This window comes from Thamnophis elegans, chromosome 13 (genome assembly GCF_009769535.1).
Source record: "Thamnophis elegans isolate rThaEle1 chromosome 13, rThaEle1.pri, whole genome shotgun sequence".
Lineage (NCBI taxonomy): Eukaryota > Metazoa > Chordata > Lepidosauria > Squamata > Colubridae > Thamnophis > Thamnophis elegans.
In genome coordinates this window covers 29,715,533-29,742,263 of record NC_045553.1, presented here as the reverse complement: position 1 = coordinate 29,742,263, position 26,731 = coordinate 29,715,533, and the positions used below count along the sequence as shown (strand labels likewise).

At 39.1% G+C, this 26,731-nt stretch overlaps 1 protein-coding gene across 1 annotated transcript in view; it reads left to right on the top strand.

Annotated features, from left to right (window-relative positions):
• The window catches only part of EBF2 (EBF transcription factor 2), a 263,628-nt gene that overhangs the window by 176,273 nt on the left and 60,624 nt on the right, over positions 1–26,731 (top strand). The window contains exon 7 of the mRNA XM_032228748.1: positions 15,101–15,182. Coding sequence (XP_032084639.1) covers positions 15,101–15,182 — 82 coding nt within the window. The remainder of the gene's footprint in view (positions 1–15,100; positions 15,183–26,731) is intronic.

The window sequence follows — 26,731 nt, the reverse complement described above, 5'->3', positions numbered from 1 at the left end:
GCCCCCTAAGATATTGGAAGACTGCTATCATGTCTCCTCTAGTCTTCCTTTTCATTAAAACTAGACATACTCAGTTCCTGCAACCATTTCTCATATGTTTTAGCCTCCAGTCCCCATATTTCCCAAAGGAAAATGTGATGGAATACAATATTGTATTTGGGCTTAGTAAACTTCCTTTCCCTTCAGATGGATACTTTGTTCATTGCTAACTGCTTTTATATGTGTGTGTTGTGTTTATATGTGTGTATTTGTGAGAGAGAAGGCCATAAAATGTAGTGCTGGCTAACTGTTCAAAGTTGACACTGTTTAATTAAAAAAATCCCACCAGGTTTGAGTGGCAGCCATCTGAACTGGTCTCTCTCATTGACAGCTAACAAGAACACTGATCAGCAACGGGCAAGACTGGAACACATTGACCTGACTTATGGCCACAGTTGAGCCCAAATGTTATGTTGCTAAGTGAGACATGTCTTGAATTTTGCCCCATTTTGAGACCTTCCTTGCCACCGTTGTTAAGTGAATCACTGCAGTTATTAAGCTAGCAACATGGTTGTTAAGCACATCTGGCTTTCTCAGTAACTTTGCTTGTCAGAAGGTCACCTGAGATGGTCACATGACCCTAGGACATTACAGCGGTCATAAATATGAGTCACTTGCCAAGCATCTGAATTTTGATCACGTGACTATGGTCGTAAGTGTGAAAATTGGTCAGAAGACACTTTTTTCAATGCCGTTGTAACTTTGAATGGTCACTAAATGAACCGTTGTAAGCCGAGGATGACCCTACACTCTACTCTGTGTCTGGCCAGTGAGAGCCTTGAAACTACCTGTAGTTTTCAAGGCTCTTGCTGGCCATACACAGAGTAGGGCACTATTTGATGGCTTGGGTTGACTGCCAGGATATAACTGAATAACTTCTGTAACTTGAGATGACCTGCGGCTGCTCTCACCTTGACAAACTCTCCAGAGCTGCTTGTCCTGAAATGTGGAGCATTGTTGGCCCCTTGATTTCCCTCTCTGTGTTATCCTATAGCAGTGGTGGGATTCAAATAATTTAACAACCGGTCCTCTGCCCTAATGACCAGCAGGGTAGGTGGGGCTTGGTGGTCATGTTACTGGGTGGGCATGGCCAACTCAACATCACTCACGTTGATAGGCGCTTCATCTTAGCTGTTACAATGTAATAAGGGTTAACCAGAGAAGCAGTTTCTGTAAGCAAGGCAATAAAGATTAGGCTAGAAACAACACCAGAATGTTTCCTTCCTGCCCTCCTTACAGGATTAGCCCTGTAAAGTGGAAAAAAACAAAATGAGATTTCTTCCAACAACCAGTTCTCCCAACTGCTTAGAAAGTTACCAACCGGTTCTCCCGAATAGGTGCGAACTGGCTGAATCCCACCACTGCCCTATAGCAATTAAGTTTATAGAGGGAAATAAGAGCATGTTTTCCAGACTTACTGATATGGAAAATAAATGGATTTGTGGGCGAAATATTTGTGGATCTATTTATTTGAGGTTCTTAAAGTATCTAAATAGGAATGACACATTGCTTGCCAACATCTGCAGTTATATCTGAGGTGTCAATACAATAGCAACGCCCCCCCACCATTCTGCCAATTAAACACCTTGGGTTTGTGGGCAAGAGAGTTGTTAAAGTATGTTAATTAGGGAGCTAGAAAGCTGCCTTATGGCAGCTAACGTTGTTAGTTATCCCTGCTCCCCAATATCTGGTTTTGTAATAGTTCTAATCTGCTCTGCTACTATCTCATGCTGTGTCTCCTAATCCATAACTCTCTGTGTTAAAATGAAATTGAAATAGTATCAACATTCCAGGATTAAGTTATTGGTATTTTTTTAAAACAGCAGTTGATAGTAATAGAAGGGCATTATGCTGGGGATCTATTCAAGTCATAAACCACGGATTTCTTTCTAAACCTAACCTGGAATCCAAGTCAATTGAAGATGACCTCAGAGAATACCACATTCATGGATTTGGAGTGGGCTAGGTTAGAGGGCCCATAATGTACGCCAATTCCCAGTTTCTTCAAAGGATCTAGAGGCAGTGGTTCTCAACCTGTGGGTTGGGACCCTTGGGGGGGGGGGGGTTCAAAACGACCCTTTCACAGGGGTCGTCTAAGACCATCGGAAAACACATATTTTTGAAAAATACGGAAAACATAAAATAATTTATGGTTGGGGGTCACCACAACATGAGGAACTGTATTAAAGGGTCGGGGCATTAGGAAGGTTGAGACCCACTGATCTAGAGCAATTTAAGGGGTAATTCCTAGCGTCCAGGATTGTGCAATTATTCCAATCTAGTTATTTCCTGAGCTTCTAACTCAGTGTTTCTCAACCTTGGTGACGTCCTGTGGACTTCAATTCCCAGAATTCCCCAGCCAGCTGCTGGGGGATTCTGGGAGTTGAAGTCTACAGGACCTAAAGTCACCAAGGTTGAGAAACACTGTTCTAAACCTGATATGATATTGGTCATATTCAGCAGTGGGATTCCAAATCTTTTCCTACTGGTTCTATGAGAGCATGCTTTGCGTACACAGCCCTCAAAGACCGCCCTCAGTGTCAGTGCTGGTAAACTGAGCTGTTGTTTAGCTCAACTGAGATGCGGCAATCCACTCCACCACACAAATCAGCTCAGCTAAACAAAAAAAAAACAAGGGAATATAGGACAGGGAACAGAGGAAGTGAGAGGGCAGGGCCAACCAAAGGTGGTAATTGCCGGTTTTCCGAACTACATAAAATTTCCACTATCGGTTTGCCAGAACCTGTCCGAACCAGCTGAATACTACCTCTAGTAATATTGTGCACTCTGTGACCTGTGGGCTTCTAATTAATTCCTTTACCTGAATAGCACCTTTTCAAAATTTGTAATATTTCTTTGGAATGATGTTCTGTTCTCCTTTTACTTGGAAAAAAAGAAAGAAAAGGAGACATTTCAGTGTGGCCCCAAAATAAAATCTGTACAAATAGACATAAATATGCAGGGAGAGGGAGAGATAAGGTGGAATACATTTTTGTTTTCAGTTCACAGATTACCATGAACTACTATTCTAGAAATAATATATTGGGTTAATTGATGTGTGCACACACAGACATGCACAAATATAGACTTATTTATTCATTCATTTGTTCAAGTTAGCTAATGAGAATGATAGAATTGTATTTTATAGAGGATTGGATTGTTAACTTGTTAGGAGATACTTTATGAATAAAATTGTGTATAAAAGATTTATATGACCTGAAGAGAACCAGAGTATAAAAGTGTGTATGTAGATGTGCATGTTGGCATGGATAGTCAGAGGTCATATGTCATAACCCAACCTGACTTCTATGGCTTCTTGAATACCTCCAATATTATGCAATGAAATATGGATGTTTGGTCTATGGAGATTCTCAGTTATTCAGGTCATGGTTGTCCCTTTGTTTTTTTTCAAGAGGCAACTGGACTTGTTTTCTTGAAGACATTATGCTTCTCATCCAAGAATATTCTTCAGTTTCTTGAGTCAGAGCTGAAAAGCTTCTTGGATGACAAGTGAAACGTCTTCAAAGAAAAACAAGAAAGTCCAGTTGCCTCTTGAAAAAGCACTTTTGGGATATGGTTGTTTGGCAATTACTACTGTTTTGGGGGAAATAGTTGGGTTAAGCCTCTACTTCATATTAACCTCCCTTGGTCAATCAGATCATGGTTGCTTCACTTCACTTCCCATCCAAAAAGCTTCTTCAGAACCAAAACGTCTTCAAGGAAAAAACAAAGACCAGTTGCCTTTTGAAAAAGCATCTTTGGGACTCCTTCACAAGAAAGTCCAAAAATCCAAACTTGTATGTAAGAGAACCAAAAATGCCTTGAAGAAGGAATTCAATAGTCATTATGTAAACATCAGCCATAAAAAGGAGGAAGGAAAAAACAAAATAATGACCACGTCCCGATTTTTGTTTGTATATTTGAAAATAAAATTGGCCCAGGTTGACATCCCCGAAATCCCAATTTGTAAAGAGGAATTGAACAGGAGTCTCCTTATCATCCTTGGCTCAGTGGTTAAGATGCTAAGCTTGTTGGTTGGGAAGCCAGCAGTCCAGGTTTGAGACTCAAACTCCTCACGACAGAGTGAGCACCCATCCTCACCTCAGAACCTGCAAACCTAGCAGTTTGAAAGTATGCAAATGCAAGTAGGTTAATAGGTACTACTTTGGTGGGAAGATAACAACACTCTGTAATGTGATTCTGGCTACATGACTGAGGAATGTCTTCAGACAGCGCTGGCTCAATAGCCTTAAAATGGAGGTGAGCACCAGCCCCTATAGTTGGCAATGTCTAGCAAACCAAAATCTGCAGGGACTCCTTTACCTTTACTTTTACCTAATTCATAATTTCCTAGAAATCTGTCTTGATTATGGAGCAAAACTTTGTTGTTTTGCTGTTTCTTAACTGGAAGTCCCAAAAATTGGGTGAGAACTTTGAAATGCAAATGAAATTAAGCCCGATATATGGTACTTTTATCACCAAGATTGATTCAGCCTTCCATCCTTCTGAGGTGGGTAAAATGAGGATCCAGATTATTATGGGCAATATGCTGACTCTATAAACCACTTAGAAAGGGCTGTAAAGCACTATGAAGCGGTATATAAGTGCTATTGCTATCTATTTCAGGTTGACAAGCAGTATATTTGTAGTTTGCTCTGGCTACACTTCAGAAACCAGATGTTACATGGCCTTAAAAGTCTATGAAAGCAACAAGAAGTCCATGCAACACTTTCTCAGAGTGAACTGTATGGACCTCTTGTTCACGTAACTGCTATAAATTCTATAGAAGATAGTTTGCGGCAAATCTTGTAACTTTGCAAACTGGGTCCCTGATCATAACATCATAACAGTGTATCAGCTGATAGAACAGAAAGGGTAAGTTCAAAGAAGGGATTTCTATTCCATTTATTGTGTGCTGGGAGAGAGAGAAAATTTATTCATCTAGTTTTAAGAAAGAATTTTATTCTGAATATGTAGTGATGCAAGGAGTTATTCTTAAACATGCCCATTTATTCCTTTGCATTAGGAAAGGCCATAAATTTTGTAGATTTGACAGTTTGTAAAGGTAAATAAATTAGTTTTTCTTTATATTCTCCTTAAGGGTCAGCATTACGTTTTCTTTTATATTGCTTCTAGGGTAATTAATAAGCCTATAAGAAAATGGTAGAATTTTTAATGCTCAATCTTTCATATTCCCCATGTTTTTGTAATAAATATTTCAAAGTCAAAGTATTACATAATTAGTCTTTTGTAATGCCAATAACAAATGAGGATCAATTCACACCTTCAAACCTTGCTTTGCTTTAGTATTTATTTTACATATATACAGTTTTTCACCCAGAAGATGAAAAGATAGACAGCTTAAAAAACTTTTAAAAAACATTAAAAACATGTCAAACTCTGGTTTAAGCAAATCATAGCTTGGATATCATGGGGAATATTGTCAATTAAAAATCAGAACCTCAGGCTTCTAAGCTTCTAGCATACAAAAGAAAAGGAAAGAAGAGTGAAAATAATATTATGCAAAACAATTCTCTTTTGCCCCCCTACCTGTTCTCATTCAGTTTGCTGAGAGAGAATTAGCTTTTGAAATTCCTTTCAAAGGAGAAGAGAATGTTGATAACATTCTCAGGAGGGGAAAGTAGCAGTTTTATAACCATCAAGTGACAAAATGGCCAAGAGGTATTTGGGAATGTCCTGCCTTTTATTGTATTGTATTTTGACTTGTCTATCAAATTTCATATGAAAAAGCTTATTTTTTTTTTTAGTTTTTCAGTTGGGAATTATGAGTAATATCATTATCGAAATGAGCACCCTTGCGCATCTCCAATGATAAAAATCAGCTCAAAAATACCAGCTAGAGAATTTTGAAAGAAATTATAGGGTATCCAGAGAAGAAAAGAGATTAAAACAAAAACCAGTTTCACAGGGGAAGAAAACTTTTGGGAAATTACTAAGAGAAACCAGCAAAACATCAGATAGAAAATGGTGCAGGGCCATACTTATTTGCATAGTAGGAAATTACATTGTTTTGTAACTTCTGAACAAAGCCAACAAGATCTGTGGTTCTATGTGGTTCTCCTATGCTGGAAGCTGGAGGTTTATACTAAATGTTCCCCTGCATATAGAAAACTGAACTATTATGGAGAAGGTATAATTTTTATTTCACTTTCCTTTTCATGCCTGTATATACTCAGTGCCCTCAGCTCAGTCCCATCTCAATTCTCCATCTTAATAAACTTGGTTAGAAACTCATAACATGTTCAAATGTATCTCTTATTTTGGAGGGACTGGTTTATTCCATTAAATAGAATAACAACAAAAACAAAAGAAGGAATGGAAGAAAATTGTAAAAGAAAAAAAAGATCACACCAAACAATTGGGTGTGTATAAGGATTTCTCTGTTCTTTAGAATGGCATTTGAGGAAGTTGATGGATCAAGTCCCAAAGTTGACTGTCTATGGAGATTCTCAGCCATCCAGGTCATGGTTGTCCCAAAGATGCTTTTAAAGAGGAAATTAGACTTTCTAAGTTGTTTTTTTTTTAAAAACCCAATGAGAATGAGAAGCAAAATGTCTTCAAAGAAAAACCAGAAAGTCCAGTTACCCTTTGAAAAAGCACCTTTGGGATTCCAAAGTTGACTTTCAGGGAAGGAAGGAAGGAAGGAAGGGAGGGAGGGAGGGAGGGAGGGAGGGAGTTTCCATGTTGATGGGCATCATTACATCTTGTTGTAGTGAGTTCCATGGGAGGATCAAAGGAATTTTGACTAGTTAGTTCTTTGCTTAATAGAAGGTGATAATTGTACCCCCAAATGACTTGTCCCTGGAGCTTTCAGGGTTAAATCCGGAAGCCAGGTATAAAAGTTAGAATCTGATTGCATTCTGTATTATTTGAAGTTTGTGAGTGATCTTCAGTATACTGTAGTGTCGTATGTAATACATTGGAATAATCCCGGTAAGGAGATATTAAGTGTATGCACTTTTAAAGGGACAGAACAATGTGGTTTATTTCCCCAGACTTCATACAAATATGGTTCAGCATATGAAAGGATCAGCTGGATTGATATTTTTTCATTCAAGGCAATCAGCCTAGTAAATTAAAAATCTAATCCCAAGATTTACTCCAGTAGTTGGGATTTTCCCAGATGCTCCTGCTTGCTAAGCCATTGGCTTTTTTTAAGGGGAAAAAAAAGCCTTATATTGACTTAGGATGTGATAAGATAAAAATGAGGGATTCAAATTAGCAATATGCTTCCTAACATCTCAGAGGTTTAAAACGATAATCCCTTTAATAAAATACCGTACCTAGTTTGGTATTAAGTTACAACCAACTTTAACTTAACATGGAGCCAAGCTCGAGCTATGAGAAACGAATCGGCCAAACAAAGCTACCTGCTCTATTTTCTTGTCTTCTGTGCCTGTTAACTCTCTTTTTTGAGATCTTGGGTGATCCATCAAGACCATAATTCCTTTGTGGAGGTCAGGTGTCAACTTAATCCCGGTGGAGACACCCTTTTGTGGAGGTGGTCCATTGACTTTGAGAATAGTGCTACTTCCTCCAAAGGCAATGAAGGGTGATCTCCAGACCATTTTGGAGAAGGACATTAGCATAACTCTGGTTCCAACAGCCAGGTTTCACTTTCTCTTGAATAATTATAGAAGGAAATTACAGTTTGGCTACAACCTGGTGATCTGACTAATAAGAGTGTGTGATTTAAGCATATAAATGTATAGATTTCCATTTCCTAGCTGAGCAAGCCAGCATTGTCTGAACATGCTTCCATGTGGCCAGTATCACATTATGCCATAGGTGCACAGAATGCTGTTACCTTCCCACCGAAGTGGTATCTATTTATCTACTTATATTTGCATCAGTGGTGGGATTCAAATTTTTTTACTACAGGTTCTGTAGGCATGGCTTGGTGGATGTGGCCTGGTGGGCGTGGCAGGGGAAGGATACTGTAAAATCTCCATTCCCTCCCCACTCCAGGGGAAGGATACTGCAAAATCCCCATTTCCTCCTGATCAGCTGGGATTCAGTAGGCAGAGAATAGATGGGGGCGGGGCCAGTCAGTGGTTCCCCAAACTACTCAAAATTTCTGCTACCGGTTCTCCAGAACTGATAAGAACCTGCTGAATACCACCTCTGGTTTACATGGTTTTGAATTGTTGGGTTGTCAGGAGCTGAAGCAAGAACAGGAGCTCACCCATCACGGGATGTTTGGTCTCGAACTGCTAAGCTTCTTGTTGACGAGTCCATTTTAACAGCTCCACCACTGTTACCTGTCCTTTCATCTAACTATGCTCAACAATGACATCAAAATAGACTGTAGATCAGAAAAATGCAACCTCTCCATTCTCTAAGATTGCCTGGTTTTGCTTGCTCAGTCTTTTCCAACATCAATTTAAGAATGAAACTCCAGAATACTAAGTAAATATTTCAATCACTGTCACACAATTATATTTGTTGCCCATTGCTTCTGAATCATTTGCAGAATTTAGTTTCTTTTTATTTCTTGTTTTTTAAAAAAAATCAAAATTCATTTATGTAGTGAAAAAAAAGTGTCTATGTTTTCAAGAATTATGTATATAATATATTGTATCATTTTAAAGATTTTTTTGTTTTCCTCCTAATAACATTTGCTGTTTATTTAAGAATAATTGCAAATGAATCAGATACGTTGTATTTCCTTTGTGTCTGGGTTGTGTTTTTTTTTTTTAATTTTTAGTTTGGGAAGTTGACGAACTAGAATTTTATTGAAGATATAACACTTTAATATGTGCAGGGACACATTTCCCCCCCTTGTTTTTTTATATTTATTTTGTGTTTGTGTGTATGGGCATATATGTTTCATTTTCTTGTTGGTAAACCTTGGGAAAAATATATATCTTTCTCCTTTAAAGTTCTAATTCAAAGCATGAATGTGTGAGTTCTAGAGGGACTTTGGGACTGCGGTAAAAATTCGTTGTCATAGTAACAGAAAGGGAACTAGGCCTAGTTCACCTGGGACTTTAACTTACTGCAAAAGCTTTTTTTTTTTTAGACAAGCACTCAGCAAGGGAAATAAATAAATAAATTGTTCATTGAGTTCCCAGTTGACTTTCAATACCCACCCCTCCTTCCAACTATTCCCCTCTTCTATAAATGCATTTTATTTTGTCCTGCAGCCTTCATAAATTTTCTGTGTCCCAGTTAAATCTGTGGGCTTTCCCCTCCCCCCACCTCCTTGCAATTTAAATGCACCACTAAAATGCCGGAATAAACTCTTCTTCTCACATTCTTTCCCCTCCTCCCTTCCCTTTCTCTCCCCCCTCTTCCCTCTCACCACCCTCCTCTTCCTTCTCGGAAATTTTTTTCCCCTCCAAGTACAATAGGGGAAAGACAGTCCTAAACAAACAGAGAGAAGAACCTATTCTCTGCAGCATTTCGAATTATGAATATATATATTAACGGAATCCATTCGATTGGCTTTTGCAGTTCTAATTTTGGCAAAGTTCAGATAAAAAGGAGATGCTCATTTGAGACCTTTTCTGTGTAATTTGCTTGGAGGCAATACAAATTTGGTTTGCCATTGTGCTTTTCCAAGATGCTTTTTGCCTTCCTAATCTAGCCTAAAGCCTTAAATATCCCAGCCCAGCCTAAAGCCTTAGTGTTGCATGATAGATTCTCTTCCTAGTACCACTTACTAAGCTTGACCCTGCTTAGCTCCTGAGCCCAGAGCGCCTCATCCAGACCCCCTGAGGCCATGTTCAGCTTCACAGTTTCCCCATGCATAGCTAATACAGTGCAGGATTGTAGGTTACAAAACAAAATGCTATTCACACTTTAACCTCCCTGCTCCTCTTATTATGTGAATAGTTTTCTGCTGTTTCAGTTGGAGATATTATAGACCCACACCCCCAAATTAGGGAATAACGTTCACAGTTTATAATGACTGGAAAAATATCCATTTTTCTTGAAACATATTTTTACTGTGGATATAGTTGTGCAGATACCAGTTGAAAAATTAACAGTCAAATCCTAAAAAAAATTCTCTTGTCTGCCCCACCAATCCATACTAACCTTCAACTTTTGGATCGTAGTTATATTTAATACAAAAATGATGTTCCAGAATACAGAACAAAGCATCTCCTTGGCTTTTGTTTAACATCTAAAGGTTTCCTTCAAGGTGATTTGAGTCTTGATCACCACATGCCATGTCCATGGCAGCAATAGGAAAATAGTTTGCCATTATCTTCAATGTTTATTTTTATTTCCCAATCTAGCGTCCTTGGAATTAACAAGTTTCTCTTTTTTAAGTTCTAGGGGAATAACCAAATTTAGCTAAATGTAGCTACATATTTAAGCTAGCTCTTGCTTTGTTTTCCTTTAATTTTTTAATAGAACGGCTTACAGAACAAAATTACAATCAGTCATGTCCAACATATTTATTTCATATTTGTTTGTTTAATGTTTATTCATCAAACAAAAATTACAAATATAAACAAGCAAAATGAAAAAAAGTGAAATATCACCCCAACAAACCATAAACTGAGATTTGAAAGAGACACCTATAACAACAGAAAAAGAAAGGGAGAGAATGAGAAGAAGAGGAGGGAAAGAAGAAAGTAGTACGAAAAGGAGGATGGGAGAGAAAGAGAAAGAGAGGGTAGGAAGGGGAAGAAGAAGAGTAGGAGTAGGGGGGAGTAATGGAAGAAGGAAGGGGAAGGAGAGGAGGAAGGAAGAAAGTAGAGAAGGGAGGGAGGGAGAAAAGAAAGGGAAAATTAGGTAGTGTTACAACAGGTGGAAGGGATGGTAAATAAAGCAATCCAAATTGTATATTATAACCTATTAAATGGAATAGCAAATTTATAAGAATGACAAATGTAAAGAAGAATAACAATTATGTGAATGTGCGACGCTCTGCAGAGAAGCTGGAGTATCGCAGAGGTGCTAAGATGCATGCACACACTACAAGCTTGTGTGCACACGCTGCATGCGGCCATGAGGACACCGCTGGCCCTGTTCCAACCGTACCGGTTGGAAGGGGATTTGAAGCCCACCACAGATCTGGAGACTCCTGGGAAAATAAAATACCAGTGACAGGATAACTCCATGTATCCATTCTGTACAAAAAGAGGAAAATTGAAAGAGGAAATACATATATACTAATAACTTAACTGCGCTCTGACTGATAATGGAATCTTTCCTGAAAACTTTATTTGCAGTGATGTTGAATGCCGTCAAAATATAATTGTCAGACCTGCCCCCATCTTTTCTTTTGGGTCTTTTGGATGGTATTTGGAATGCTGACAATAATATAGTGAGTTATTGGGAAGTAGCTGTCTGTTCTGTTGATAGGAAGTCTTCCAGTATTGTCCATTTTCATATCGCTAGAGTTATTTTGCTCTGTGTTTAAAGGACTCAGTAAGTAGTTCTGCATCTGGCCTTTTGAAAGCACAAGTCTCAAGGACTTGTCTTCATCTGTTTTTTTTTAAAAGAATATTTACTACTGATTCCAGAGTAATAAAGTGAGCTTTTCTCTTGTAAAGCACGAGTAAATGAAAATACATAGAACTAATATGTTTATTTTATATGTCTTTTATTTATAGCAACAGTGGACAATGTTGTTTTCTGTGGGACTGTAAAACAGAGGAAGAGAGGCAGAGATGTCTATTTCTAACTTTCCCATTTTTCCTTCTTTTCTGCTCTCGCTACCTTCTTTTTCAAGCAATAGACAGAGAACTCTTACCAGAGCTCTCAAACTCTTACCAAAAAGCTTGGAATTTGTTCAAGAACTAAATTGGCCGAGGGCCTCAGCTAACTCACCTAACCTTGATTTACAGTACCTTCTTGCTACTCAGAACAAATATTCTCTAGGCAATTGGCCATAAAATATAAGTACCATGAGAAAAAGTAAAACACCTATAATAAAATTTAAATTAAGTTCAAATAAACGGACTAGAACCAAAGGTTAAAAATATAGGGGGGGTGGAGGCAGTTGCAATAATAGTTGTGTAAGAACTAAAGAAGTCATAAAAGATTTTAAGACTGATTAGCTTGGGCATGTGAAAAAGACCTTCAGCTAACTGCCAAAGGTTTGATGCTTTATATGATGAAAAGAAATATATTGTATGACCACATTCCTCTTCATATTTAGTAGTATATTTTTATTTTATTCTTCAATTTAAACCTTAAGCTTCAGTGACTCCAATAATGTATCCACTACTACTACTACTACTACTACTACTACTACTACTACTACTACTACTACTATATACTACTATTACTACTACTATTCCTTCTCCTTCTTTTCCTCCCCTCCTCCTTCCCCCTCCTCCCTCCTCCCCCCTTCTTCCTCCTTCTGCATTTCTTGGAGATTTCTTATCCAAGAACTAACCAAGTCTAAACCATCAGGTTTTTTTTTAGCCTAGACAAATTTGGCCAGGTGCCACCATCTCTTGAGACTGTTTCCACTCATATTTATCTTACCACAATTCCACTTATTAGGCCAAAAAATAATACCTGACCTAATAGAAGCTTATCACTTTCCTGATGGGAATTCTAATCTAGGATTCATCTATCTTAATCCAACATATTAAACAATTCAAATTATCTCTTAAGCAGAACCACACCTAATTCCCACATCACAAATTTGCATTCCCCATGCATGAATATTTAACCAACACAATAAAGTTGCATGCATACAGAGAGTATTGTGGTATTTGAAGACCTGGACTTGACCCAAAGGTGCTTTTCCAAAAGGCAACTGGACTTTCTTGTGTTTTTTTCTCATCCAAGAAGCTTCTTCAGTTGCCTCTTGAAATCAGAAACTAGGTTGCTATTACCAGATGCATTGTATGAAGCATGCTGATGCCCCTTGCACTCTTAATTGTGTCTTCAAAGGGAGCATGTACAGGTGGAGAAATTTCAAGCAATGCTTGTTGGGAAATGAAAAAGTTGTTTCAGAAAAATCTATGGAGATTCTCAGTCATCCAGGTCCCATGGTTGTCCCAAAGGTGCTTTTTCAAGAAGCAACTGGACTTTCATCTTATACTTTCTAGCAGTTTCAAGAAGGATTCACACCCAATTGCACTCATCAGCTGACCTTGAGGACAGAGATAAACCTCCAAGTGGCCTCAATGACCCTCTAAAAGAATGCAAATGACCAGCTGTTTGCAAGGAATATAAATCCTTCCATTCCTCACCATCCAGTCAGAGCTGAAGAAGCTTCTTGGATGAGAAGTGAAACGTCTTGAAAGAAAATCAAGAAAGTCCAGTTGCCTCTTGAAAAAGCATCTTTGGAACAATCATAACCTGGATGATTGACACTCTCCATAGACATTTAGGGCTGGGCTTGAGAAAACCAGGTACCAATTTCCAACAATTGTAGAACCAAGAAGATAAAATTAGAAGGGGAGTATTATAAATGTTGCCTTACAGCACAAAATAAGACAACCCTCTAGAATATATGTGGGCGAAAGGCTCTGTGAGCAACTGATGTATGAATTTCTATCATTTAAATTCCCAGAAGTCTTGTAAAATGGCTTAAAGTGAAATGCAGATATTTGCCCAAGGCTACGTAATGAACACAATATGCTCGGAAGAAGTTTAACCCTTTGTCCCTCACAGGGACACGCAACATCCCATCCATAGTAGCTTTGGATGTCATTGCTTTTTCTTCATTTTATCTTTCCTTCACATTATACATGCTTCTTTGCTAAATTTTATGAAGCTCACCAAAGAAAGAAAAGCATATTTTCCAGAATGTGCATGGGCTGGAAGTAAGAGAAGGTGTGGGGAATGTGTACAAATTAGGAGAAAATGTTGTCGAGCATTTTTGAACATTAGGGAAAGTATAAAAATGAGGATACACAAGAAGGAGAGAAAGGAAATAAGAACCTGTTCTACACAATGTTGGGTTGTTATATTTGAAAAAACAAAAGAAGCAAAGAGGAAAAGTGTACATTTGGAGAAACGGTGTCAAAAATACGGGCAGTTTTTGTTTGGACTTTGAGAAATATATGCACAGATGTGAAAACCTTACAGAATGGAAATAATTGTTTTGAACAAAACATGAAAGTGAACAGAACCAAATTCAATTCTATGGCCAGTTCCAGATCTTAACTTGAGGGAACTAAACTTTGTAAATAGATTTTTCACATTCTTCTCAACCCACAAAGAACTCTACAACTCAGCTGCCCCCTTGAAAACGTCTCTATCGTTAAGATAAACATGTTAAAGGAGCCTGATGGAGATCTAGCTTTGGTGTGGACGTTCTGTCAGACCTGGAAGCCATCTTTGACATTAGGCTTTCAGGCCTGCCACATTTTCTACTGTGGGAAAATGGGAGGGGGGATTATATGGAGTATGGGTGATATATAGTCAAAATAACATTCTTTTCTCAGAGAGTCAAGGACACCTTGCTCTGCAGCTATGATGGTGTGACTGAGAAGCAACTCCAGTTTTGGATGGTGTATGATTGGGCTATGTGACGTACATATGGGTGCTGGGCAGGGACTTGATCTTTCTTTTGGGTGGGGAAAACCTGGAAGTTTTCAGATTTGGGTTTTCCCAGATGTGCCAATATGACATCGCTAATAAAATTGAACCTTGAGCGAACTCAAGCCTTGGAGTCTTCTTTGGTTTGGGGGTGTTACTTGGAACCTTGACACCTTCACTGGGAAAGTCAGTTTTGCTACAAAGTAATGTCTGAATGTCCTTTACACTCGGGGAAAAAGGGAATGAGACATCTGCTGAGCATCTGACTGCGTATTTGCATCTATAAATTCATTCTCCTTTCGTTCCTTCTCTCTTTCCTTATATGACTTCAGGGTGACAAAGCTTGGAAGAATCTCTGGTGCCTGATCATTTCAGATCTTGCTTTATGGATGCAGCCAGAAATGTCATTTTAATCTGTTTTAATTGACAGTTTCCTTTTTGACAGTCGGTTGATATCCCCCTGATGGTTCCAGCCACAGGGCACAAACGCATTGGCACAAAGCAACTAAATGATATCAGACTTTAATTTCTTTAAAAAAAACGGAAGATGTCAAGCCCCTTCTCTTTTCTCCCCTTGCAGATTCTTCTTAAAATTCTTCCTCAAGTGCAACCAGAACTGTTTGAAGACCGCCGGAAACCCCCGAGATATGCGACGATTCCAGGTAAGCGATGTGGGAATCGGCTGTTAAGTAAGTTGTCTGCTTTTGTTTCCTCCCCCTCTCTGTTGCTCATCACTGACACTGCAGGTAATAAACAAGATGACAGTAAATGATAAGCCCCATCAGATTGTGGAAGGTTTTTGTTCTCTGTGTTTATCATGTTCAATCCTTGCTTCCTCCCATTTTTGGGGGAGAGGAAAATCCCCAAAAGACATCCCACCAACTGGAGATGTGTATTTGATTTGACACTCCAAAGTAAGAAGCCCGCATATAACAGGGTCTGCATACGGGAACCTCACTCAGATCTTTCCACATTTTTCAAAATATCCTTCTTAATGTGCCAAGAAGTTGTATACTTCCACAACATTCACTTTAGGTTTGTTCTCAGCTGTAGCTATTTCAGCTCTGGTCACTTTAAGGACTCTCCCTAGTGAAAGCGAGTAGGCCCATGGGAGGGTGCCCCAGCTGCTTTTGAGGAATAGCTGCCACTAGTTTCATCATAGCTGATGCTGATGAATTGAAAATACTAGCTAATAAAAACACAGGAGGAAGTGAAGGGCTCTGGTTGCAAACCCTGTGAAGGGAGGAAAGGTGGATGGGGAAGAGGGTTGAGGGGATGTAGGCACTAAATCTTATTTATTTTTCTCTCTCTTTGACACCCCTTAATCGCTTAAGCCTGGTGGCACAAATGCAAGACTCTTGCAGTGATTCCCTCCACCCTTCTAACTATAAACTGCTCTGAACTCTTTTTGCCGAGTCTGGTTATTGTTGCTTCATGCAGGTATTCCCCAATTTACAGGCTGTAATTCAACTTGGAATTATGACAATTCTCCACAGCCAACTTTCCATGGCCAACTTGTTGCAGCCAACTCCCATGTGGGACTAGTCGCCACAGCCAACTCGCCACAGGACAATTCGCAACAGGACAAGAGTTACACTAACAGCAAAGAAATGGCAGAATAAATTCATTGAAAAAAGGATGCAAAAGGAGGGACAGAAGGAAATGTGAATGGCAAAAATTAAAATATTTTAAAATTTATTTTAAATAATGAAACAGAATTGTTAAACGGTCTCACAGTGAGTTGTCCCACGATGAGTTGGCTCTGAAGAGTTGTTCCATTCCACGAATTATAGTCATAACTTGTGGAAGAGGTTAAGCAGTTAAGCATGTTAACATATGACTGCTCCCAATTCCACAACTTTTTTTCCAGCAGTTGTTAAGTGAACATAGTGGTTATTAAGCAAGTCTGTTTGCCCAATGCCTTTTTTGGGGGGGTGGGTGGGAAACTGGAAGTAAATATTAAAAACCAGGAACATATGCCAAAAATTGCACAGACATCTGCAATGCTTATATAGGACAGTGATATGAAAATTTCTGTTAGGCTTCTATAAGTTGGTTGTGCTACACTTACCTCAGTGAAGCACCAGGAAGTGCTTCACTTGCACACAAACACAGATAAACACACAAATACTCTTCCAACACTACAAGTTGAAAGGGGTTTTTATGGCCAAGGAGAACCCAACTGTCATCCAAGTGAAATATCAGTGTAATGATTTGTGAAGCCCTATTTTTTAAAGGCACATGGTGGCTCAGTGGCTAAGTCACTGATCTTGTCAATTGGAAAGGTCAGCAGTTCGGTGGTTCAAATCCCTAGCATCATGTAACAGAGTGAGCTCCGGTTTCTTGTTCCAGCTTCTACCAACCTAGCAGTTTGAAAGCATGTAAAATGCAAGTAGAAAAATAGGAACCACCTTTGGTGGGAAGGTAACAGCGTTCTGTGTGCCTTCGGCATTTAGTCACGCCGGCCACATGACCACGGAGACGTCTTCGGACAGCGCTGGCTCTTTGACTTTGAAATAGAGATGAGCACTGCCCCCTAGAGTCAGGAATGACTAGCACATATGTGCAAGGGAAACCTTTACCTTTGACTTAATTTTTAAACCTGTATCTCTGCAGAAAAGCTAGATTTGAATAATTTAGGCAGTTTGTCGTCTTTCCTGAAGTTTCCTTTTGTCGTTGGGGAAAGCAGAAGGGGCTATGCTAGTAGGGCTGTCCAGTACTCTGGATTCAGTTTCTAAAAGAGCTTTGGCACTATGAAGCTATGGCCAGAGCATTTTCTGCAATGCCATAAAGAGCCATGTCTTTTCCTGGCACGACATGGCATTTGAAGATAATGGCCATAAGTTCCTGGCCAAAGGAATGAGTGTTATAGTCATGGATTTCAAAAGCCATTTGGGGCAATTGAACCCAAAGCATGAAAGAGTGTCACCTACATGCAAAGCAGAAAGCAAAATCTTCCTTGCAAGGACTTTTATTTAACAGAATACTAGAATAACAGAGTTGGGAGAGACCTTGAAGGACTTCTGGTCCAACCACCTGCTCAAGCAGGAGACTCTATGCCAGTGGTGAAATTCATTTTTTTTTACTACCGGTTCTGTGGATGTGGCTTGGTGGGCATGGCTTGGTGGGTGTGGTGTGGCTTGATGGGCGTGGCTTGGTGGGTGTGGCAGGGGAAGGATACTGCAAAATCCCCATTCCCTCCCCACTCTGGGGCCAGCCAGAGGTGGCATTTGCCAGTTCTCTGAACTACTAAAAATTTCTGCTAACAGTTCTCCAGAACCTGTCAGAACCTGGTGGATTTCACCCCTGCTCTATACCATTTCAGACAAGTGACTGTCCAATCTCTTCTTAAAAACTTCCAGTGTTGAAGCAGCCACAACTTCTGGAGGCAACTCGTTCCACTGATTAACTGTTCTTACTTTTAAGAAATGCTTCTCTCCTTGAGTGCTTTCCATCCATTGCTTCTTTTCCTGCCTTCAGGGGTTTTTGAGAATAGGTTGACCATGTCTTTCTTGTCCTAGTTGCTCAAATATTGGAATCCTGCTATCATGTCACCCAGTCCTTCTTTTAATTAAACTAGACATTTCCTTTAAGAACTTCTATATCCCCTAATTCAGCTACCATCTCCATGGATGCTGTGATTTTGAGTACATAACAGTTTGCACTTTGTTCTTCGGTATAAAGTGAACAAATGTTAAACAGCTTTTAATCTGAAGATCTGAAAGGTACCAGTCAGCCTTTCACACAGGGTCAAGTGTGTTTATAACATGAATACCCTCCCAAAGGATTGTTATGCCTTTTGCACTCTAAAACACCCACCTTCTGTTACCTTTCATCCCAGGACTAGCCCTCAGCATCAACAAAAACAAATAAGTTGTTTAATGGTTTTGCTTCAGGTTACCGAGGACACTTGTCAGTCCAAGAAATGAAATAACCCAGAACTGATAAAAATACAGATTGCATCAGAGCAGAAGAGAGGGATAAATGGAGTTATAGCTTAGAGTCTTGATTGAACGAAGCTGCTTTGATAACATTGTAAAACAAAATGATTGGGTGGAGTGAATCGCGGCGCTAGTTCATTTTCAATGCTTTGCACTGTATATTTCCATGCACAAAGACATGCACACACTACATACAGTGGTGGGATTCAAATTATTTAACAACCGGTTCTCTGCCCTAATGATTTCTTCCAACAACCAGTTCACCAAACTACACAGAAAGTTAACAACCGGTTCTCCTGGAGTGGTGCAAACTGGCTGTATCCCACCACTGACTATATATGTTTATGTTAAAATGATCTAGCTTTTGGATCTTAAGTGTTTGGGTGTGTATATGTCAGCTTGCCAATAATGTGCAGTTTCCTCCTGAGAATGGATCACAAATCCCAATTTCATGCATCCCAAAGAATTAATCTTGTTTTTTTTAAAAAAGACTTCATTTGAGTTTGATAGCAGCAGAATAACTCACCCAAAGTACCAGTGAGTGACAAGACTTTCAGAAATTCTGAACATATAATCTAGCAATAGCAATAGCAATAGCAGACTTATATACCGCTTCATAGGGCTTTCAGCCCTCTCTAAGCGGTTTATAGAGTCAGCATGTTGCCCCCAACAACAATCCGGGTCCTCATTTTACCCACCTCGGAAGGATGGAAGGCTGAGTCAACCCTGAACCGGTGAGATTTGAACAGCCGAACTGCAGAACTGCAGTCAGCTGAAGTAGCCTGCAGTGCTGCATTTAACCACTGCGCCACCTTGGCTCTTATCTGACTGCAGGTGCTTTTTTGTACATGGACTACAGGAATAATTTGCCCATCAGTGCACACTGAAGTACATACAGACAATCCTCGACATATGACCACAATTTGGACCAGAATGCCCATTGCTTAGCAGAATGATTGTTAAGTCATTTGCACCTGATTTTACAGCCTTTTTTTTGCCGCAGCTATTAAGTGAATCACTGCAGTTGTTAAGCAAATCCAGCTTTAGCTTTGCTTCTCAGAAACCAGCTTGGTAAGTCACAAATAGCTACCATACAACTATCATAAATACATCCTGGTTACTAAGTATTCACATTTTTATCACATGCTGGTGGGGATGCTGCGATGGTCATAAGTGTGAGGAAAGGTCATAAGTCACTTTTTTCATTGCTGTTACAACTTCAAATGGTCACTAAACAAATGGTTGTAAGTCAAGGATTAATCTGTATATGGTTTGGGAGATAACATCTTGCCACTATCTTAAAACATGTGTCCCTTCTCTCCTTCCTGATTGCAATTTGGAAGGAGAACAAGTCATGCAAATTATTTCATTAATCTAGTTAGATGCAATGTATTCTAATGGCACTTTTAGCCAGGTTGAATAACCTACCAGTAGAACGACAAGAGACAAATCATGAGCTTGAAAACTTCCTTGTTTTTATAAAAATAAATATTTTTTTCTAATGTATTTAGCTTCTGTGCAGACACATTTCAGAACAAAGGGGAAAGTAATCATCATCCTGGACAGATTTGATACGGATGAAATAATTTGGAATTCTGGAATAAATGCTGCAATTTGTTTGGATTGTTTGCAGAAGCTGATGATTTATAGGCATTGATGCATGTGACATTTTCTCTTTTTTTGTGCATATTAGCTGATGGATTTAACCCTGAATTATTTAAAACACCGTCTTTTCACGATAGCTAAGTATATCAGTGGTGGAATGCGTGCTGTCATGTTTACTGGGACCCAATAGGTTGAAAGACTTTGACAGGGCCACAAGTCAGGCCAAGGCCACAAAATTAGGACTTATAAATTGAGCCAAATGAAGGGATGGGATTGCGAACTAAGGCATAACGCAAGCCCAAAGAATAACTAAAGATTGAAAAATAGACCATTGCAAAGGAAGGCCTTCTTATTCCAGCAAGCTTCAATCAGTACAGGAAGTACATAACTCCCTGATGCCAAGTTCATATTTCTTGTGTTAAAACATATCCTGGACAGGCAGAGTCAGTGTGTAGCTTGAGGCCACATCTTGAGAAACAGTTCTCTGAAATTCAATCAATCAGAATAGAGCTGGAAAGGACCATGAAGATCTTCTAGTCCAACCCCCAGCTCAAGCAGGAGACCCAATACCAGTGATGGTGAACCTAAGGCAGGTGTGCCAGAAGTGCACGCATAGCCATTTCTCTGGGCACGCAAGCCATTGCCCATTGCTCTCCTGGGTACCAGCGCGCTGGCCAGCTGGTCTTCACACATGAGGGAACAACAGAAATTGGAAGACCAGCTGGCTGGTGTGCACGCATGTGCTGGAAACTGGAAGAGCAGCTGCCCAGAGCACGCATGCACAATGGGTGGCTGCTCTTCCGGTTTCTGGCATACGCATGCACAAGCTCCCATTTTGGCACTCCGTTCTGAAAAGGTTTGCCAATGCTGCCCTCTATCATTTCAGATAAGTGGCTGCCAGTCTCTTCTTAAAAACCTCCAGTTATGAAGCACCTGCGGTTTCTGAAGGCAAGCCCTTCCACTGGTTAATTCTTCTCACTGTTAGGAAGTTTCTCCTTAATTCTAGGTGGCTTCTCTCTTTGATTGGTTTCCATACATTTTTTCTTGCCCTATCTCAGTGGTTCACCATATCAGATAGCTGTTCATAAAATAAATTTATGAACAGCTACCTTCTCATACTGCATGAGGGATATGCCTTGAAATATTGTAGGGCCAACGAAGTTCCACCATTCTTCTCTTTAACCTACACTGTCTAAGGCTGCTGGGATAATCCTTGATTTATGGCCCTGATTAGGATCAGAATTCCTATCACTGTGGTTATTAAGCAAATCATCATATGAGTGAAGCCAATTTTACAACCATTTTTGTCAAGCGGTTAAGCAAATCACATGGTGGTTAAGAGTATCTGACTTCCTCAGTGTTGGAAGGTAGCTGGGAAGGTCACAAATCATGATCACTGACAGCAAGATGCTACAATGGTCATAAATGTGAGCCAGTTGCCAAGAACCTGATTATGTGACCGCTGGGGTGGTGCAATGATTGTAGCTTCAAGGATCGGTTGTAAGTCATTTTTTCCAAGGCCATTGTAACTTTGAACCATTGTTAAATGAATGGGTCAAAAGTCAAGAACTACTTGTGTTCAACAATATCTAAAGAGTCCCAAAGATGCTTTTTTTCAAGAGGCAAGTGGGCTTTCTGTTTTTTCTTTGAAGACGTTTCACTTCTCATCCAAGAAGCTTCTTCAGCTCTGCTCTTCTGCTCTGCTGAAGAAACTTCTTGGATGAGAAGCAAAATGTCTTCAAATAAAAACCAGAAAGTCCAGTTGCCTTTTGGGATATGGATGTTTGGCAATTACTACTATTTTGGGAGAAATAGTTGTATTAAGCCTCTGCTTCATGTTAACCTCCCTTACAAGTTGTCTATGGAGACTTTTGACCATCCAGGTCATGGCTGTCCCAAAGGTCCTTTTTCAAAAGGCAACTGGTCTTTGTTTTTCCTTGAAGACATTTTGCTTCCCATCCAAGAAGCTTCTTCAGCTATAACTGGATGAGAAGCATAATGTCTTCAAAGAAAAATAAGTCCAGTTGCCTCTTGAAAAAAACACCTTTGGGACAACCATGACCTGGATGATTGAGACTCTCCATAGACAATATCTGAAGATTTTCACATTTCACACTCCCTTATTTAGAGGCTATTTATTCCAAAGATGTTCCCACTTTCTTGCATTGGGATATTTGCATTGATTTCTTAGTTCCCCCTCCATATACTTACTCCATCCCCAACTGCTTTGCTTTGCTTTGGCCAAGGATCTACCTCCTCTCCTTTCAGTCCTTGAGCCCATCTGCTTTGCATACATCTCAGCAGTCATATAGGAAATTGCTGAAAGTGAAATCAATTTGTAAACAAATTTTAGAAAAGTCAAAAATGCTCAGCCTTTGACCCAGAACTTAATAGGAGCCAGAACATGGAATAGCCTTTATTGCTAAATGAAGTAAGAAGGGAAAAAATACTCTTTTTAACAAATTTTAAATATTTATATTGGGATGAGCAAACCACAGCCTATGAGCTTTATACAATTTCCAGCATTCTGAGTTTACCCAAATTTGTGACAAAATGATTGCATTCCTAAGGCATGAGTTCTATTTATTTTTCAGAGATTTTGGTTTTTAAGGATAAAAAATAGAAAAACAATCATCTGGAGATCTTTTACTTTCCAGATATTTCCTTGTCTCTTCTAAGAATAGCACAGCATCACTCATCACTCATGAGATTCTTCAAGAGGTCAAGAGACTATGTTATACTCTTAACCTCTTAAACATGGTCCATCTTCCCCCACCCCCCAAAAAACCCTGCAATATAATGAACATCGAACTTTTGCCATGTCATTGCATTCCCCAAGTCCTAGGACATAATTTAATTGGATCTGGACCAAATGAATTTTTGACAAAGCTGAGTTGGACCCAAGTCCTAGTATGTCATATCAATCATACTAGGACTTGGCTATATCATTTTAGGTCAGAGTGTTTGCCACGGCTCTTTGAAGCATTCTCTGAAAGGGCAATTTGTGTCCATGAAAAAGAATGACATATATGAAGAAGCACAGCTTTCCACCTTTCACAGCACATATCACGGCTGTGAATAAATAGCCCACAATGTATTCCCAGGTATCATAAATATGTAAACCTGAATATTCTTAACAGTTGGAGGGATGAGAAGACCTAGATGAGACAACTGTGTCACAGATGCAGTATATTTCTTGCTATCCTAGCACTTGGAAATTCATATTTAACTTTATAGTATAAGGATCTCTTGGAAGGAAAAAAGTCGAGAGGGGATTGTAGTACATAGAAAACAAAGAGGAACTCCCAACTCCCAAAAAGTTTGATATCCCTGCTTCAACTGCCTACTCAATATAGAATAATGAAATATTTGAGTGAAAGAAGCTAGTATCTATGAGAATGCTCAGAACTGCAACAGCAATGATGGATTGAACTGTGTTCCTAGTTTTAGCTCTTACATACAGGGATTAATCCATAACATTGGCTGAGATCCTACATGCATAAGGCTTACATGTCATGAGTTCATAATTCAGAATGTATTACAAAGACAGCTATTTTGTAGACATGTCTTCCAGGATGTGCAGATTTGTTTCAACAAGGACTAAAATACTAATTTGCAGTTGAAAACATGAAAAGAAAAACTCAAAATTCAAAATATTCTTAAGGATATCTGGATTCTGTGATATGGGATGAAGTAAAGTGCCATCAGAATTTGAAATGAACCTAATGTCCATCAGGTTCTATCAAAGTCCATCTTGATCATGGGCTTTCCAAAATCTAACAGCACCTCATTTTTTTTTACATGAACCAATAATTTCCTTTTATCATATTTGTTACTGAATGTTGTCCACAATTAATAAATTACTACTTTCAGATTTGGGAGGAACTGGAATTACATCTAGTCAGGCCTTTGAATTCCATTCTCTTTTGACCATGATTTAACCTCACCCATAGTATATCCTCCAAATGAATAGTGTTAAAGATGAGCTAATCCTTATTAACTAATCTGTGCACACTCATAAAGGCGATTTATCCTTTATTTTTATCTCTTTCACCTAACAGCAGAATCCTTACTAATATATCTGGGAAACTTGCCGGGGAAAAAAGGGAGAGGGGGAGCAGAAAGGAAGACTGCTATGGGTCATTTTTCTCCTACTTACATTGAATATATATCACTTAGAGCTCAAGTAGAAAATCACATTAGTGTAACTGTACAGCTATAAAGAAGAATGTACATTGGGCATTTTATATTGCTTCCAGATGTTGGATGATTTTACCCCCTCCTTTGGAAGTAGAGTTGTATGCAAACTTTCTCATTCAGAATGAGGAGAATAAGTTGACCAGCTTTTCCCAGATGAAAAAGGAATTGTTTTTCTCTCTTCTGGTGTCCACTATAGTACAGTGAGGGGGCGCGTGCCGGAAGTGGCACAGAGAACCATCTCTCCAGGAATGCGAGCCATCGTCCATTGCTCTTTCGGGTTCCAGCGCATGCACCAGCTAGCTGGTCTTTATGCACACATGTGTGCCAAAAACCAGAAGACCAGGTGGCTGGCACAGATGCATGTGCTGGAAACCAGAATATCATCTTCACCTGGCGGCTGCTCTTCGTGTTTCGGGAATGCATACACACTCGTGTGCTCCCATTTCAGCACTCAATACGGAAAAGGTTCACCAACACTGGTATATTACAATGATTTCAGCTCATGTCCCTAACCTGGTTGGGTTTTATTTCTGCCCTTGCAAATGGCAATGAAACAGCAACTGTTTTAGCAACATGGTTCCCCCCACACACTTTATCTAAAATCCCTTGATTTAATATTATTCCAAAGAAGATAAAAATTTGCCATCTCCCGCAGAAAAGATGGGGATTATCAAGGCCATTCCAGAAAAGTAGACTGTTTTTGCTCCCTAGAGATAGGAAATGAAGAAAAACCTCAGAAATTTGCTCAAAGTATTGTTTCTGGTGAAAGTTTTAAAGAATCTCTACTTTACATTATAGCAGGGAACAAATCAATTGCACAAATTTTGATGCACTTAGCACAAGCAAGAACGTATCTTCTCTTAGGATATGACCATTTGTTAAGAAAATAGTTTTAGAATACACTGACCCCATTACTTTCAATAACTACTGGGGCAATTGCTTATCATCCATCCATCCAAAAATTCAGCTAGTTGGGTTCAAATTAAATTAGTGAATGATCTGGACCAACTCAAAACAGAAGAGTGATTTTTGCAACTGAGACGTTCTCTAGATCTGGCAGAATATGTCACTCTGAAATTTAAAAGAAAGAAAAAGAAGTCTTTTGTTAATTAAGCCAATGTTTGAGAAAAGTTATAATATGGAACGCTATTGCAATATGGCGTTATTGCAAGAAAAGAAAATAATATGTTCTTCTTTCCCAAGTGCCTTAGTGAGATTATTAGGAATACAGGGAGGGATATGGTGACCTTCATATTATTTCATTCCATGAAATGTATTTTTTAAAGAAAGTCTGCCTGTATTCTCACAAGCAATTTGCTTAATATATGAATTTTTGTGTGCTGTTTCCAATATAATATATAAAATAAAGGCTCCCTTGAGCCTATGATGATTCTTGCTGATGTTCCCTGTTAAAAATCAGAAAGTTTTTATTTTCTTTTAAAGATAACCCCCAATGTTCATTACTAAGTTCAAAACCAGGAGAAATTTGAAAGAAACATTTCAGCAACATGAGAAAAAAAAGAAAAAGATTGGCTTTTCTTTTTACACAAGGAGAAGACTTGTGTAAAATTGGGGAATGTCAGGGGAAAGTTGGGTGTGGCATGTTTGGAACTGTAGAGTTTAAAATGAAATCCTGGTTACTTTAATCTAATCTGGTCTAGTTATGGTGCATGCAGAATGTTCCCTGGTCAATAATAAGATTATCCAGTTATGAGGACCAGGAAGCTGCCTCCAGGCAAAATTGGTGAGTGAAATGGACCAACGGTCTCATTTGATACAAGACGTCAGTTTTGAAGGTATAAATATGCACACTTCCATAGATTGGGCCTTTGGGCATGTGCTGGACATGCGTTGGCAGCTTTCTCAGGCCTCAGGCAGTATCACACAATTTTGCCCAGAGACCCAGGCATCTTAAATATTATATAGGCTGCTGGAGTCTTGTGAAATTGCCCAAACTAGATTACCAAACTAGAGTTCAGTGAGCTCAAATTGCTGCAGCAACTCACATGAGAATGCCACTATCTCATGTGAGGATATCAGCATCTTCAAAAATGAAGCATTCTGTTGGGATTTCTAGATTTTAAAATCCCTTTTTTTAATCAATTCACTTTATTTAAGGTGGATATGGGGAGGGATGAAGATATTATTTTAGGCTGCCATGGATACCCTGATGTTTTCATCCACAATAAGGCTAAGCTCTGCTGGAAGGGATGCAGTCATTGAAAAGACATACCGATGATGGAGAAGAGGAGGTACTCCATTTGCTATGGAAGGTCGCAATGAAACATAAGAAAGACATCCCAAAGGTGCTTTTTGAAGAGGCAACCGGACTTTCTTTGTTTTAAAGACATTTACCTTCTCATTTAAGAAGTTTCTTCAGAACTTCTTGGGTAAGAAGCAAAATATCTTTGAAGAAAAAGAAAAAAGTCCAATTGCCTCTTGAAAAAACACATTTGGGAGAACCA